Genomic DNA, 18,233 nt, shown 5'->3' on the forward strand with positions numbered 1-18,233 from the left:
ACTTCACTTTGTGTGAAGGCCAGTGACACTAAATCTCTATTTAATCAATTTTAAATTCAGGCTGTAAAACAAGAAAATGTGGAAAAAGTCAAAGGGTGTGAATACTTTCTGAAGGCACTGTATATAGTATGACACTTAACAGATGCTTTTATGTTTTTTGGGGAAATACCTGTATGGTTGTGGTCATAGTTGTGGTCAGCAGTTGTGTTGTTGTGGTCAGTAGTTGTGTGGTTGTGGTCAGTAGTTTTGGTCAGTAGTTGTGTGGTTGTGGTCAGCAGTTGTGTGGTTGTGGTCAGTAGTTGTGTGGTTGTGGTCAGTAGTTGTGGTCAGTAGTTTTGTGGTTGTGGTCAGTAGTTGTGGTCAGTAGTTGTGTGGTTGTGGTCAGTAGTTGTGGTCAGTAGTTGTGGTCAGTAGTTGTGTGTCAGTAGTTGTGTGGTTGTGGTCAGTAGTTGTGGTCAGTAGTTGTAGTCAGTAGTTGTGGTCAGTAGTTGTGTGGATGTGGTCAGTAGTTGTGGTCAGTAGTTGTGTGGTTGTGGTCAGTAGTTGTGGTCAGTAGTTGTGGTCAGTAGTTGTGTAGTTGTGGTCAGTAGTTGTGGTCAGTCGTTTTGTAATTGTGGTCAGTAGTTGTGTGGATGTGGTCAGTAGTTGTGGTCAGTAGTTGTGTGGTTGTAGTCAGTAGTTGTGGTCAGTAGTTGTGTGGATGTAGTCAGTAGTTGTGGTCAGTAGTTGTGTGGTTGTAGTCAGTAGTTGTGGTCAGTAGTTGTGTGGATGTAGTCAGTAGTTGTGGTCAGTCGTTGTGTGGTTGTGGTCAGTAGTTGTGTAGTTGTGGTCAGTAGTTGTGGTCAGTAGTTGTGTGGATGTGGTCAGTAGTTGTGGTCAGTAGTTGTGGTCAGTAGTTGTGTGGATGTGGTCAGTAGTTGTGGTCAGTAGTTGTGTGGTTGTGGTCAGTAGTTGTGGTCAGTCGTTGTGTAATTGTGGTTGTGTTGCAGGTTCTTTGGGCCCTACAGTATGGACGTGGTCACCAGCACAGCCTTCAGTGTGGACATTGACTCTCTGAACAACCCTTCAGACCCCTTCGTCTCCAACGTCAAGAAGATGCTCAAGTTTGACATGTTAAACCCACTGTTCCTTCTAGTCGGTGAGACTACACACACACACGCACGCACGCACGCACGCACACACACACACACACACACACACACACACACACACACGGAAGCAAAGTTGTACTTTGTAATCATATAAAGTGATGTACCTTTTTATGAACGGTTTCTCTTTCCCAGTGTTGTTCCCTTTCACGGGTCCTATCTTGGAGAAGATGAAGTTTTCTTTCTTCCCGACTGCGGTGACAGACTTCTTTTACGCCTCGCTGGCTAAGATCAAATCTGGACGCGGCACTGGGAACACAACTGTAAATGTTTTATATTTGTATTGAAATATTCTGAATTTTATATATTGAACAAAAATATAAACGCAACATGCAAAAATGTCAACGATTTACTGAGTTACAGGTCATATAAGGAAATCAGTCAATTGAAATAAATTAATTAGGCCCTAATCTATGGATTTCACATGACTGGGCAGGGGCGAGAGTTGACAACATAGTGCACTACTTTCTCTAAGGACCAGGGAGAGAGTTGACAACATAGTGCACTACTTTCTCTGATGACCAGGGGAAGAGTTGACAACATAGTGCACTACATTCTCTAAGGACCAGGGGGAGAGTTGACAACATAGTGCACTACTTTCTCTAAGGACCAGGGGAAGAGTTGACAACATAGTGCACTACTTTCTCTAAGGACCAGGGGAAGAGTTGACAACATAGTGCACTACTTTCTCTAAGGACCAGGGGGAGAGTTGACAACATAGTGCACTACTTTCTCTAAGGACCAGGGGAAGAGTTGACAACATAGTGCACTACTTTCTCTAAGGACCAGGGGAAGAGTTGACAACATAGTGCACTACTTTCTCTGATGTTAGAAAATGATGGAGACCCCTGCAGTAGAATATGTTTGTGTTGGTTGTGATTGGACCAGATCCAGTAGAATCTGTTTGTGTTGGTTGTGATTGGACCAGATCCAGTAGAATCTGTTTGTGTTGGTTGTGATTGGACCAGATCCAGTAGAATTTGTTTGTGTTGGTTGTGATTGGACCAGATCCAGTAGAATCTAGTTGTGTTGGTTGTGATTAGACCAGATCCAGTAGAATCTGTTTGTGTTGATTGTGATTGGATGGATTTTACATCATTTATTTCTGCTTCCAGAGTCGGGTGGATTTCTTACAGCTGATGATCGACTCTCAGAAAGGCAGCGACACAAAGACAGGAGAGGAACAGACTAAAGGTACCTGCCGAACACACACCTGTTAACTACTGTTACAAACACACACCTGGAAACTACTGTTCCAAACACACACCTGTTAACTACTGTTACAAACACACACCTGTTAACTACTGTTACAAACACACACCTGGAAACTACTGTTACAAACACACACCTGTTAACTACTGTTACAAACACACACCTGGAAACTACTGTTACAAACACACACCTGGAAACTACTGTTACAAACACACAACTGTAAACAATTATCTCTCTCGCTTTCTCTCTCCATCTCTCTCCCTCTCTCTCTCTCCATCTCTCTCCCTCTCTCTCTCTCTCCATCTCTCTCTCTCTCCCCCTCTCTCTCCCTCTCTCCCTCTCTCTCTCCCCCTCTCTCTCTCTCTCTCCACCCTCTCTCTCTCCACCCTCTCTCTCTCTCTCTCTCCACCCTCTCTCTCTCTCTCCACCCTCTCTCTCTCTCTCTCTCTCTCTCCACCCTCTCTCTCTCTCCACCCTCTCTCTCCACCCTCTCTCTCTCCACCCTCTCTCTCTCTCTCTCTCTCTCTCTCTCTCTCTCTCCCCCCCCCCCCCCCCCCCACACACACAGGACTGACCGATCATGAGATCTTGTCTCAGGCCATGATCTTTATCTTTGCCGGCTACGAGACCAGCAGCAGTACTCTGAGTTTCCTGGCCTATAACCTGGCTACCAACCCACATGTCATGACCAAACTGCAGGAGGAGATAGATACTGTGTTCCCCAACAAGGTAACCCCCACACCATGACCAAACTGCAGGAGGAGATAGATACTGTGTTCCCCAACAAGGTAACCCCCACACCATGACCAAACTGCAGGAGGAGATAGATACTGTGTTCCCCAACAAGGTAACCCCCACACCATGACCAAACTGCAGGAGGAGATAGATACTGTGTTCCCCATCAAAGTAACCCCCACACCATGACCAAACTGCAGGAGGAGATAGATACTGTGTTCCCCAACAAGGTAACCCCCACACCATGACCAAACTGCAGGAGGAGATAGATACTGTGTTCCCCAACAAGGTAACCCCCACACCATGACCAAACTGCAGGAGGAGATAGATACTGTGTTCCCCAACAAGGTAACCCCCACACCATGACCAAACTGCAGGAGGAGATAGATACTGTGTTCCCCAACAAGGTAACCCCCACACCATGACCAAACCGCAGGAGGAGTTAGATACTGTGTTCCCCAACAAGGTAACCCCCACACCATGACCAAACTAAAGGAGGAGATAGATACTAGTAGGTAGTAGGTGTGTCCAAACGTTTGACTGGTATTGTATGTGTAACCCCGGTGTCAGATGTACTGATGTGTGTGTAACCCCGGTGCCAGATGTGGTAAGGTACTGATGTGTGTGTAACCCCGGTGCCAGATGTGGTGAGGTACTGATGTATGTGTAACCCCGGTGCCAGATGTGTTGAGGTACTGATGTATGTGTAACCCCGGTTCAGGCTCCTATCCAGTACGAAGCTCTGATGCAGATGGAGTATCTGGACAGTGTGTTGAACGAGTCTCTGAGACTGTATCCCATCTTCGGCCGACTGGAGAGGGTCGCCAAGAAGACAGTGGAGATCAACGGCATCGTCATCCCCAAAGACTGCGTTATCCTGGTTCCCACATGGACACTCCATCGTGACCCAGAGATCTGGTCCGACCCTGAGGAGTTCAAACCAGAGAGGTACTGGACCACACTGTAACCACGGCACAACCACAATTCAACCACAGCACTACCACAATTCAACAATAACACAACCACAGCACAACCACAATTCAACCATATCACAACCACAGCACAACCACAACACAAGCACTACTTTACCACAACACAAGGAGAAATCAACTACAATACAATGTGTAATGTGTCTGAACCACAACCACAAATCAACTACAATACAAACAATGTGTAATGTGACTGAACCACAACCACAAATCAACTACAATACAATGTGTAATGTGTCTGAACCACAACCACAAATCAACTACAATACAATGTGTACTGTGACTGAACCACAACCACAAATCAACTACAATACAATGTGTACTGTGACTGAACCACAACCACATATCAACTACAATGTAATGTGTAATGTGACTGAACCACAACCACAAATCAACTACAATGTAATGTGTCTGAACCACAACCACAAATCAACTACAATACAATGTGTAATGTGATTGAACCACAACCACAAATCAACTACAATACAATGTGTAATGTGACTGAACCACAACCACAAATCAACTACAATACAATGTGTACTGTGACTGAACCACAACCACAAATCAACTACAATACAATGTGTAATGTGACTGAACCACAACCACAAATCAACTACAATGTAATGTGACTGAACCACAACCACAAATCAATTACAATACAATGTGTAATGTGTCTGAACCACAACCACAAATCAACTACAATGTAATGTGTCTGAACCACAACCACAAATCAACTACAATACAATGTGTAATGTGATTTAACCACAACCACAAATCAACTACAATACAATGTGTAATGTGACTGAACCACAACCACAAATCAACTACAATACAATGTGTACTGTGACTGAACCACAACCACAAATCAACTGCAATACAATGTGTAATGTATCTGAACCACAACCACAAATCAACTACAATACAATGTGTAATGTGACTGAACCACAACCACAAATCAATTACAATACAATGTGTAATGTGTCTGAACCACAACCACAAATCAACTACAATACAATGTGACTGAAAAACAACCACAAATCAACTACAATACAATGTGTAATGTGACTGAACCACAACCACAAATCAACTACAATACAATGTGTAATGTGACTGAACCACAACCACAAATCAACTACAATACAATGTGTAATGTATCTGAACCACAACCACAAATCAACTACAATACAATGTGTAATGTGACTGAACCACAACCACAAATCAACTACAATACAATGTGTAATGTATCTGAACCACAACCACAAATCAACTACAATACAATGTGTAATGTGACTGAACCACAACCACAAATCAATTACAATACAATGTGTAATGTGTCTGAACCACAACCACAAATCAACTACAATACAATGTGACTGAACCACAACCACAAATCAACTACAATACAATGTGTAATGTGACTGAACCACAACCACAAATCAACTACAATACAATGTGTAATGTGTCTGAACCACAACCCCAAATCAACCACAATACAATGTGTAATGTGTTTGAACCACAACCACAAATCCAGGTAGCTTAGTGGGTAAAAGCGTTGTGCCAGTAACCGAAAAGTCGCTGGTTCTAATCCCCGAGCCGACTAGGTGAAAAATCTGTCGATGTGTCCTGAAGCAAGGCACTTAACCCTAATTGCTCCTGTAAGTCACTCTGGATAAGAGCGTCTGCTAAATGACTAAAAATGTAAATGTAAATGTAAATCAACTACAATACAATGTGTAATGTGACTGAACCACAACCACAAATCAACTACAATACAATGTGTAATGTGTCTGAACCACAACCCCAAATCAACCACAATACAATGTGTAATGTGACTGAACCACAACCACAAATCAACTACAATACAATGTGTAATGTGATTGAACCACAACCACAAATCAACTACAATACAATGTGTAATGTGACTGAACCACAACCACAAATCAACTACAATACAATGTGTAATGTGTCTGAACCACAACCCCAAATCAACCACAATACAATGTGTAATGTGACTGAACCACAACCACAAATCAACTACAATACAATGTGTAATGTGATTGAACCACAACCACAAATCAACTACAATACAATGTGTAATGTGTCTTAACCACAACCACAAATCAACTACAATGTAAAGTGACTGAACCAAAACCACAAATCAACTACAATACAATGTGTAATGTGACTGAACCACAACCACAAATCAACTACAATACAATGTGTACTGTGACTGAACCACAACCACAAATCAACTACAATACAATGTGTAATGTATCTGAACCACAACCACAAATCAACTACAATACAATGTGTAATGTGACTGAACCACAACCACAAATCAATTACAATACAATGTGTAATGTGTCTGAACCACAACCACAAATCAACTACAATACAATGTGACTGAACCACAACCACAAATCAACTACAATACAATGTGTAATGTGACTGAACCACAACCACAAATCAACTACAATACAATGTGTAATGTGACTGAACCACAACCACAAATCAACTACAATACAATGTGTAATGTATCTGAACCACAACCACAAATCAACTACAATACAATGTGTAATGTGACTGAACCACAACCACAAATCAACTACAATACAATGTGTAATGTATCTGAACCACAACCACAAATCAACTACAATACAATGTGTAATGTGACTGAACCACAACCACAAATCAATTACAATACAATGTGTAATGTGTCTGAACCACAACCACAAATCAACTACAATACAATGTGACTGAACCACAACCACAAATCAACTACAATACAATGTGTAATGTGACTGAACCACAACCACAAATCAACTACAATACAATGTGTAATGTGTCTGAACCACAACCCCAAATCAACCACAATACAATGTGTAATGTGTTTGAACCACAACCACAAATCCAGGTAGCTTAGTGGGTAAAAGCGTTGTGCCAGTAACCGAAAAGTCGCTGGTTCTAATCCCCGAGCCGACTAGGTGAAAAATCTGTCGATGTGTCCTTAAGCAAGGCACTTAACCCTAATTGCTCCTGTAAGTCACTCTGGATAAGAGCGTCTGCTAAATGACTAAAAATGTAAATGTAAATGTAAATCAACTACAATACAATGTGTAATGTGACTGAACCACAACCACAAATCAACTACAATACAATGTGTAATGTGTCTGAACCACAACCCCAAATCAACCACAATACAATGTGTAATGTGACTGAACCACAACCACAAATCAACTACAATACAATGTGTAATGTGACTGAACCACAACCACAAATCAACTACAATACAATGTGTAATGTGATTGAACCACAACCACAAATCAACTACAATACAATGTGTAATGTGTCTTAACCACAACCACAAATCAACTACAATGTAAAGTGACTGAACCAAAACCACAAATCAACTACAATACAATGTGTAATGTGACTGAACCACAACCACAAATCAACTACAATACAATGTGTACTGTGACTGAACCACAACCACAAATCAACTACAATACAATGTGTAATGTATCTGAACCACAACCACAAATCAACTACAATACAATGTGTAATGTGACTGAACCACAACCACAAATCAACTACAATACAATGTGTAATGTGACTGAACCACAACCACAAATCAACTACAATACAATGTGTAATGTGACTGAACCACAACCACAAATCAACTACAATACAATGTGTAATGTATCTGAACCACAACCACAAATCAACTACAATACAATGTGTAATGTGACTGAACCACAACCACAAATCAACTACAATACAATGTGTAATGTATCTGAACCACAACCACAAATCAACTACAATACAATGTGTAATGTGACTGAACCACAACCACAAATCAATTACAATACAATGTGTAATGTGTCTGAACCACAACCACAAATCAACTACAATACAATGTGACTGAACCACAACCACAAATCAACTACAATACAATGTGTAATGTGACTGAACCACAACCACAAATCAACTACAATACAATGTGTAATGTGTCTGAACCACAACCCCAAATCAACCACAATACAATGTGTAATGTGTTTGAACCACAACCACAAATCCAGGTAGCTTAGTGGGTAAAAGCGTTGTGCCAGTAACCGAAAAGTCGCTGGTTCTAATCCCCAAGCCGACTAGGTGAAAAATCTGTCGATGTGTCCTTAAGCAAGGCACTTAACCCTAATTGCTCCTGTAAGTCACTCTGGATAAGAGCGTCTGCTAAATGACTAAAAATGTAAATGTAAATGTAAATCAACTACAATACAATTTGTAATGTGACTGAACCACAACCACAAATCAACTACAATACAATGTGTAATGTGTCTGAACCACAACCCCAAATCAACCACAATACAATGTGTAATGTGACTGAACCACAACCACAAATCAACTACAATACAATGTGTAATGTGATTGAACCACAACCACAAATCAACTACAATACAATGTGTAATGTGACTGAACCACAACCACAAATCAACTACAATACAATGTGTAATGTGTCTGAACCACAACCCCAAATCAACCACAATACAATGTGTAATGTGACTGAACCACAACCACAAATCAACTACAATACAATGTGTAATGTGATTGAACCACAACCACAAATCAACTACAATACAATGTGTAATGTGTCTTAACCACAACCACAAATCAACTACAATGTAAAGTGACTGAACCAAAACCACAAATCAACTACAATACAATGTGTAATGTGACTGAACCACAACCACAAATCAACTACAATACAATGTGTAATGTGTCTGAACCACAACCACAAATCAACTACAATACAATGTGTAATGTGTCTTAACCACAACCACAAATCAACTACAATGTAAGTGACTGAACCACAACCACAATACAATGTGTAATGTGACTGAACCACAACCACAAATCAACTACAATGTAATGTGACTGGACCACAACCACAAATCAACTACAATGTAATGTGACTGAACCACAACCACAAATCAACTACAATAGAATGTGTAATGTGTCTGAACCACAACCACAAATCAACTACAATACAATGTGTAATGTGTCTGAACCACAACCACAAATCAACTACAATACAATGTGTAATGTGACTGAACCACAACCACAAATCAACTCCAATCCAATGTGTAATGTGACTGAACCACAACCACAAATCAACTCCAATCCAATGTGTAATGTGTCTGCCCTCTCCCTGTCCAGGTTCAGTAAGGAGAACAAGGAGTCTATTGACCCGTACACGTACATGCCGTTCGGGGCGGGGCCCAGGAACTGTATCGGGATGCGTTTCGCCCTGATCATGATCAAACTGGCCATGGTCGAGATCCTCCAGAGTTTCACATTCTCCGTCTGCGACGAGACCGAGGTGAGACGCTCACCTGAGCAGACGGAATATGACATCATCAAATATCATTATCATTCATAGAGTTGGATAGAGGCTGTAACTTGCCGCAGCACCTGTTTTAACATGCAGCTGATTTAACTTGGTTAACTTGGTAGCGGCAGATAGCTTAGTGTTTAAGAGCGTTGTGCCAGTAACCGAAAGGTCGCTGGTTCTAATTTCCGAGCCGACTAGGTGAAAAATCTGTTCATGTGCCCTTGAGCAAGGCACTTAACGTAATTGCTCATGTAAGTCGCTCTGGATAAGAGCGTCTGCTAAATGACTAAAATGTAAAAATGTTACCATCTGTTTTAACATAGACCTGTTTTAGCATGGTCACCACCTGTTTTAACATGGACCTGTTTTAGCATGGTCACCACCTGTTTTAACATGGTCACCACCTGTTTTAACATGTTCACCACCTGTTTTAGCATGGTCACCTCTTGTTTTAACATGGTCACCACCTATTTTAACATGGTCACCATCAGTTTTAGCATGGTCATGACCTGTTTAACACGGTCACCACCTGTTTTAACATGGACCTGTTTTAACATGGACCTGTTTTAACATGGACACCACCTGTTTTAACATGGCCACCACCTGTTTTAACATGGTCACTGCCTGTTTTAACATGGTCACCACCTGTTTAACATGGTCACCACCTGTTTTAACATGGTCACCACCTGTTTTAACATGGACCTGTTTTAACATGGCCACCACCTGTTTTAACATGGTCACTGCCTGTTTTAACATGGTCACCACCTGTTTTAACATGGACCTGTTTTTTATACATGGTCACCACCTGTTTTAACATGGACCTGTTTTAACATGGACCTGTTTTAACATGGTCACCACCTGTTTTAACATGGTCACCACCTGTTTTAACATGGTCACCACCTGTTTTAACATGGACCTGTTTTAGCATGGTCACCACCTGTTTTAACATGGTCACCACCTGTTTTAACATGGTCACCATCTGTTTTAACATGGACCTGTTTTAGCATGGTCACCACCTGTTTTAACATGGACCTGTTATAACATGGTCACCACCTGTTTTAACATGGACCTGTTATAACATGGTCACCACCTCTTTTAGCATGGTCACCACCTGTTTTAACATGGTCACCACCTGTTATAACATGGTCAGATCCTGTTTTAACATGGTCACCACCTGTTTTAGCATGGTCACCACCTGTTTTAACATGGTCTCCACCTGTTATAACATGGTCAGCGCCTGTTTTAGCATGATCAGCGCCATCGTTGCAAATAGGGAAGAATCTCAATTGTCTTTCCTTGATTCCTCGTGGTTCTCTATCCACGCCTCCTCCTCAAAACCCATTGGATGAGAAGGAATGCGAGGAATCAAGGAAATGCAATTGAGATTCTCCCTAGTCCTGTATTCAACTCTATGTTGACACTTCACACATAAAGACACTGGGGGGCGCTCTAGATCTGTGGTTAGGTTAGTGTGTAATGGTTCAGGTTAGGACTATTCTTAGATCAGTGGTTATGTTAGTGTGTAATGGTTCAGGTTAGTACTGGATCAGGGGAATCTGGTCCTAGATCAGTGGTTAGGTTAGTGTGTAATGGTTCAGGTTAGGACTGGGTCAGGGGAATCTGGTCCTAGATCAGTGGTTAGGTTAGTGTGTAATGGTTCAGGTTAGTACTGGGGGCTCTGGGATCTAATCCTAGAATTGTGGTTAAGGCTGGGGAGGGTTATGTAACAGGAGTTATCAGACGTCCAAAGATCACCCCAACACAACACACACAACGCCCACGCCCACACACACACACACACACAGCATTGTCCAACCAGTGAGTTGGAGATCATGGACACATAATTATAAGATAATATAAATAACAATAATATATATCCCTTTAGCAGGATGCTTTTATCCAAAGTGACATATAGTCATGCATACATTTTAGGTATGGGTGGTCCCCGTTAACCTGGCGTTACAAGGCCCATGCTCTACCAGGATCTCTAGTGGCAGAGCTAGCACTGCAATGCAGTGCCTTAGACCACTGCGCCACTCGGGAGACACAATCATGTTTTGTCATGTTATGTTATTCTCTATAGATCCTGTTGGAGATGGACAACCAGGGTTATGTTCTGTTCTGTTCTGTTCTGTTATTCTCTATAGATCCTGTTGGATATGGACAACCAGGGTTATGTTCTGTTCTGTTATTCTCTATAGATCCTGTTGGAGATGGACAACCAGGGTTATGTTCTGTTCTGTTATTCTCTATAGATCCTGTTGGAGATGGACAACCAGGGTTATGTTCTGTTCTGTTATTCTCTATAGATCCTGTTGGAGATGGACAACCAGGGTTATGTTCTGTTCTGTTATTCTCTATAGATCTTTTTGGAGATGGACAACCAGGGTTAAGTTCTGTTTTGTTATTCTCCATAGATCCCGTTGGAGATGGATATCCAGGGTCTGCTGATGCCCAAAAGACCAATCAAACTGAGGCTGGAGCCCCGTAGCAACACCCCTAGCAACACCACCTCCACCTCTCTGAAGAGTCCAAACACATGACCAAATGCAGGAGTACCCTACCCTACCATCTATCTATCTATCGATCTATCTGTCTAACATATGAGTCTATCTATCTATCTAACATATGAGTATATCTATATATCTATCTATCTATCTATCTATCTACAGTTGAAATACACCTTAGCCAAATACATTTAAACTCAGTTTTTCACAATTCCTGACATTTAATCCTAGTAACAAATGCCCTGTCTTAGGTCAGTTAGGATCACCACATAATTTTAAGAATGTGAAATGTCAGATTGTTATTTTTTATTTTATTTAACCTTTATTTAACTAGACAAGTCAGTTAAGAACAAATTCTTACTTACAATGACGGCCTACACCGGTCAAAGCCGGACGAAGCTGGGCCAATTGTGCGCCGCCCTATGGGACTCCCAATCACGGCCGGTTGTGATACAGCCTGGAATCGAACCAGGGGGTCTGTAGTGACACGTCAAGCACTGAGATGCAGTGCCTTAGACCGCTGCACCACTCGGGAGAATGATTTATTTCAGCTTTTATTTCTTTCATCACATTCCCAGTGAGACAGAAGTTTACATACACTCAATTAGTATTTGGTAGCATTGCCTTTAAATTGTTTAACTTGGGTCAAATGTTTCAGGTAGCCTTCCACAAGCTTCCCACAATAAGTTGGGTTTTGGCCCATTCCTCCTGACAGAGCAGGTGTAACTGAGTCAGGTTTGTAGGCCTCCTTGCTCGCACACGCTTTTTCAGTTCTGCCCACACATTTTCAATAGGCTTGAGGTCAGGGCTTTGTGATGGCCACTCCAATTCCTTGACTTTGTTGTCCTTAAGCCATTTTGCCACAACTTTGGAAGTATGCTTGGGGTCAATGTCCATTTGGAAGACCCATTTGCGACGAAGCTTTAACTTCCTGGCTGATGTCTTGAGATGTTGCTTCAATATATCCACATACTTTTCCTTCCTCATGATACCATATTTTGTGAAGTGCACCACAAAAGTATATAACTTTCTATCTATCTATCTATCTATCTATCTATCTATCTATCTATCTATCTATCTATCTATCTATCTATCTATCTATCTATCTATCTATCTATCTATCTATCTATCTATCTATCTATCTATCTATCTATCTATCTATCTATCTATCTATCTATCTATCTATCTATCTATCTATCTATCTATCTATCTATCTATCTATCTATCTATCTATCTATCTATCTATCTATCTATCTATCTATCTATCTATCTATCTATCTATCTATCTATCTATCTATCTATCTATCTATCTATCTATCTATCTATCTATCTATCTATCTATCTATCTATCTATCTATCTATCTATCTATCTATCTATCTATCTATCTATCTATCTATCTATCTATCTATCTATCTATCTATCTATCTATCTATCTATCTATCTATCTATCTATCTATCTATCTATCTATCTATCTATCTATCTATCTATCTATCTATCTATCTATCTATCTATCTATCTATCTATCTATCTATCTATCTATCTATCTATCTATCTATCTATCTATCTATCTATCTATCTATCTATCTATCTATCTATCTATCTATCTATCTATCTCTCTGAATATTCAGACCTTACCCTGCTATAGGCTAATGAATATTCAGGCTGGGATTCAATAGGCTACTGAATATAATATGACAATAAGACTGCATTCATGATAAATGTAGCATTTGTCGGCTCAACTGGAAATTACCTTTAAATGGCGCATAGCTGACAAAGAGCTGGGATTGAATCCTGGTCTCAGTTTGAGTAGGGCTCAGAAACACATTTTCACCAGATAAAAGAAAGATAGTAATACTATGGATGCATTAGGGGTACATGTCTTGTTAAATTCAGACACCAGGGGTATTCAATCCATGGCAGATGTCATGTGTGGATCCTGCACACTACTGGCTGGAGGATAGGATTCTCCTAGAATTTAGAACTCTAACTGGTGTTCTCTAGAACTCTACTCTCATTTTGTTCCTCTGGGTGTTCTGCTGTGCAGTCTTTCCAAAATAGAATCTTTACCGTCTGTTGAAATGATCGCTGCAGCTGCTTTGTTTTAAACTTTAATAATCACAAATCAATAAAAATCATTCCACTAAAGAACAAGGTCGTCTGTGTATTTATTAACATTCATAAATCAAAACATAAGACACAAACACATAATCATGAGCACAATCAATATATATATATTGGTTGATTGATGTTATTTATCAATAAATATTTATAATTTCACTCAGCTAGGCCTAATTGTAGTGTTTTGACTTGGTCATCCACACATTTTCTTTTCCGAACCCAATACTGCCGCCGTGTGGCTGTTGGATGTAAATACACAGCCCTGGTAGCTCGCCTGGTTCCATTCCAAACTACTGATCCACTCTCCACACTTTCCAGCTCTCTTGTACTTCCCGCATTTATAAACACAGTGCAGAGAATCTCTGGTCATGAAGTTCACCTCCTTCACACAGAGAACAGTTCACCTTCATTTCGCAATACAAAACAAACAGTCGGGGATAACAGCGACCAAACAAGTGGTCAGATCAAATTAAAAAACATTTCTCAATCTGGCCCAGAACCAATGCCATATGTCAAGCACTTGTTGTCTGTTCCTGGAACCGAGTATTAACCCTCTCCCTTACAAGGGCATACTCTGTTTAGTGTTTACCTTTAGGAAATAAAAAATTATGAAAAAAATCTAATTTTGAATCTGAATATATTTTAGCTTATAATTAGTTGGAATCACATCTTAGATGATGCTTCCCTTTTTCATTACCGACAACCCTTCACGTTGCAGGGCCCTTTGTGTGTGAGAGTCGAGAGTGTGTTTTTATTTAGTTTGTTAGCTAAATTAGCAAGATACGAGCAAGCTAACTAGCTAGCTAACTGTCTGCTAAAGTGAACCCATTGCAAACATGACATAAGTATGTGGACACCCGCTCGTCGAACAAACATCTCACTCCAAAATCATGGGCATTAATATGGAGTTGTTCCCCCCTTTGCTGCTATAACAGCCTCCACTCTTCTGGGAAGGCTTTACACTAGATGTTGGAACATTGCTAAAGTCCTGCAGGAAGAGCTACGACGCTAATATTAGTGTAAATTTTTCACGTTTCATGGACCCAAGATCCAGAGGTAACACTGTACAGTGCAATAGAAGTTTGCCCCAATACAATTCTGAAGTCTAATACAGCCACAGTGTGACTTTAACTATTATTTTTGGGTGTGTCAAATTAACTACTTATTGTCTTTTGTTTAATTAATATAACAACATTCCAACCTTGTTCAGCTTTACCTAGTCCAAATATGGCATTATTCCACTATTTGTATCCGTTTGCATCAGTTTCAATATGGGACTCTTATTCTGAAGGCGAACTGCAAATTCCATTGTGGCTAATCCTTATTGTGGCTAGCTTCACACCGGTGCTTTTCCGACGGGATACAACAATCACGCGCAAGTTGTACTGTCCCAAGCAGAATACCGAGAAGAGCAACAGTCGGTAGTCGATCCACACTAGAACCGGACAGAAAAAACAACTCAAAACCTGTCAGACCATTGGACAAGTGAACTCGAACCGAGCCTGAGAGAAAACGGGACCTTTGTTTTTAGAAGCAGCAGGGAGCCGAACCGGAGGAAAGATGAGTTTTCTGCCCTACTTCTCTGCTGAGACCTGGACACTCCTGGCCCTCCTCATCACCCTCATAGTGGTGTAAGAACTTCAAATGAAATTGTATTACATCAAATCAAATGTTATATGCCACATGCATCGTAGTTAACCGGTGTAGACTAACAGGGAAACGCTTACTTAGGGGTCATTTTCCAACAATGCAGAGTTAAAGATATGTTTTTATTTTTTGTAAATACTTCTCTAGAATATATTACTAGTTAATGTGTGTGTGTGTGTGTATAGGTATGGATACTGGCCCTATGGTGTATTCACTAAGATGGGGATCCCTGGACCCAAACCCCTACCTTACCTTGGCACAATGATGGAGTATAAAAAGGTTTGTAATAATATAATAATAATAATAATAATAATAATATGCCATTTAGCAGACGCTTTTATCCAAAGCCACTTACAGTCATGCCTGCATACGTTATTTTGTGTATGGGTGGTCCCGGGGATCGAATCCACTACCTTGGCGTTACAAGCGCCGTGCTCTACCAGCTGAGCTACAGAGGACCACGTTGTCCACATTCATAGTAAACATCTCTTACATGTTTTACACAATAGTGTTTTTTCCCCCCATGTAAAATAATACAGAACAAACCCTCCTCAACCCTGACCTGTTTCAGGTGTTCAACACTCCTCAACCCTGACCTGTTTCAGGTGTTCAACACTCCTCAACCTGACCTGTTTCAGGTGTTCAACACTCCTCAACCCTGACCTGTTTCAGGTGTTCATCCCTCCTCAACCCTGACCTGTTTCAGGTGTTCAACACTCCTCAACCCTGACCTGTTTCAGGTGTTCATCCCTCCTGAACCCTGACCTGTTTCAGGTGTTCATCCCTCCTGAACCCTGACCTGTTTCAGGTGTTCAACACTCCTCAACCCTGACCTGTTTCAGGTGTTCATCCCTCCTCAACCCTGACCTGTTTCAGGTGTTCAACACTCCTCAACCCTGACCTGTTTCAGGTGTTCATCCCTCCTGAACCCTGACCTGTTTCAGGTGTTCATCCCTCCTAAACCCTGACCTGTTTCAGGTGTTCAACACTCCTCAACCCTGACCTGTTTCAGGTGTTCAACACTCCTCAACCCTGACCTGTTTCAGGTGTTCAACACTCCTCAACCCTGACCTGTTTCAGGTGTTCATCCCTCCTCAACCCTGACCTGTTTCAGGTGTTCAACACTCCTCAACCCTGACCTGTTTCAGGTGTTCAACACTCCTCAACCCTGACCTGTTTCAGGTGTTCAACACTCCTCAACCCTGACCTGTTTCAGGTGTTCATCCCTCTTGAACCCTGACCTGTTTCAGGTGTTCATCCCTCCTGAACCCTGACCTGTTTCAGGTGTTCAACACTCCTCAACTCTGACCTGTTTCAGGTGTTCTTCCCTCCTGAACCCTGACCTGTTTCAGGTGTTCATCCCTCCTCAACCCTGACCTGTTTCAGTTGTTCAACACTCCTCAACCCTGACCTGTTACAGGTGTTCAACACTCCTCAAACCTGACCTGTTTCAGGTGTTCATCCCTCCTCAACCCTGACCTGTTTCAGGTGTTCAACACTCCTCAACCCTGACCTGTTTCAGGTGTTCATCCCTCCTGAACCCTGACCTGTTTCAGGTGTTCAACACTCCTCAACCCTGACCTGTTTCAGGTGTTCAACACTCCTCAACCCTGACCTGTTTCAGGTGTTCATCCCTCCTCAACCCTGACCTGTTTCAGGTGTTCAACACTCCTCAACCCTGACCTGTTTCAGGTGTTCATCCCTCCTGAACCCTGACCTGTTTCAGGTGTTCATCCCTCCTCAACCCTGACCTGTTTCAGTTGTTCAACACTCCTCAACCCTGACCTGTTTCAGGTGTTCAACACTCCTCAACCCTGACCTGTTTCAGGTGTTCAACACTCCTCAACCCTGACCTGTTTCAGGTGTTCATCCCTCCTCAACCCTGACCTGTTTCAGGTGTTCAACACTCCTCAACCCTGACCTGTTACCGGTGTGTTCTCTGTTCAGGCATGAATCAGCTGTTTTCTCTCTCTCTCTCTCTCTCTCTCTCTCTCTCTCTCTCTCTCTCTCTCTCTCTCTCTCTCTCTCTCTCTCTCTCTCTCTCTCTCTCTCTCTCTCTCTCTCTCTCAATTCAATTCAATTTCAATTCAATTTAAGGGCTTTATTTGCATGGGAAACGTATGTTAACATTGCCAAAGCAAGTGAAGTAGATAGTAAAGAAAAGTGAAATAAACAATAAATATTAACAGTAAACATTACACTCAGAAGTTCCAAAAGAATAAAGACATTTCAAATGTCATATTATGTCTATATACAGTGTTGTAACAATGTGCAAATAATTAAAGTACAAATGGGAAAATAAATAAACTGGGTTATAAATATGGGTTGTATTTACAATGGTGTTTTTTCTTCATTGGTTGCCCTTTTCTTGTGGCAACAGGTCACAAATCTTTCAGCTGTGATGGCACACTGGTTTTTTAACCAGTAGATAAGGGAGTTTATCAAAATTGGATTTGTTTTCGAATTCTTTGTGGATCTCTGTAATC

At 41.3% G+C, this 18,233-nt stretch overlaps 1 protein-coding gene across 1 annotated transcript; it reads left to right on the top strand.

The window, feature by feature from the left end:
• Positions 1 to 981: 981 nt before the first annotated feature.
• LOC311116041 (cytochrome P450 3A27-like) lies at positions 982 to 14,133 on the top strand (the record flags this gene model as incomplete). The annotated part of the gene is made up of 7 exons (XM_084191176.1): positions 982 to 1,138; positions 1,284 to 1,411; positions 2,264 to 2,342; positions 2,929 to 3,089; positions 3,817 to 4,043; positions 9,299 to 9,461; positions 11,891 to 14,133. Coding segments are annotated over 7 exons (1,041 nt in total), but the record flags the coding sequence as incomplete, so codon positions are not given.
• Positions 14,134 to 18,233: the final 4,100 nt, after the last annotated feature.

The sequence above is a fragment of the Coregonus lavaretus genome (assembly GCF_964263955.1).
Source record: "Coregonus lavaretus genome assembly, contig: HAP1_SCAFFOLD_8319, whole genome shotgun sequence".
NCBI classification, from domain to species: domain Eukaryota; kingdom Metazoa; phylum Chordata; class Actinopteri; order Salmoniformes; family Salmonidae; genus Coregonus; species Coregonus lavaretus.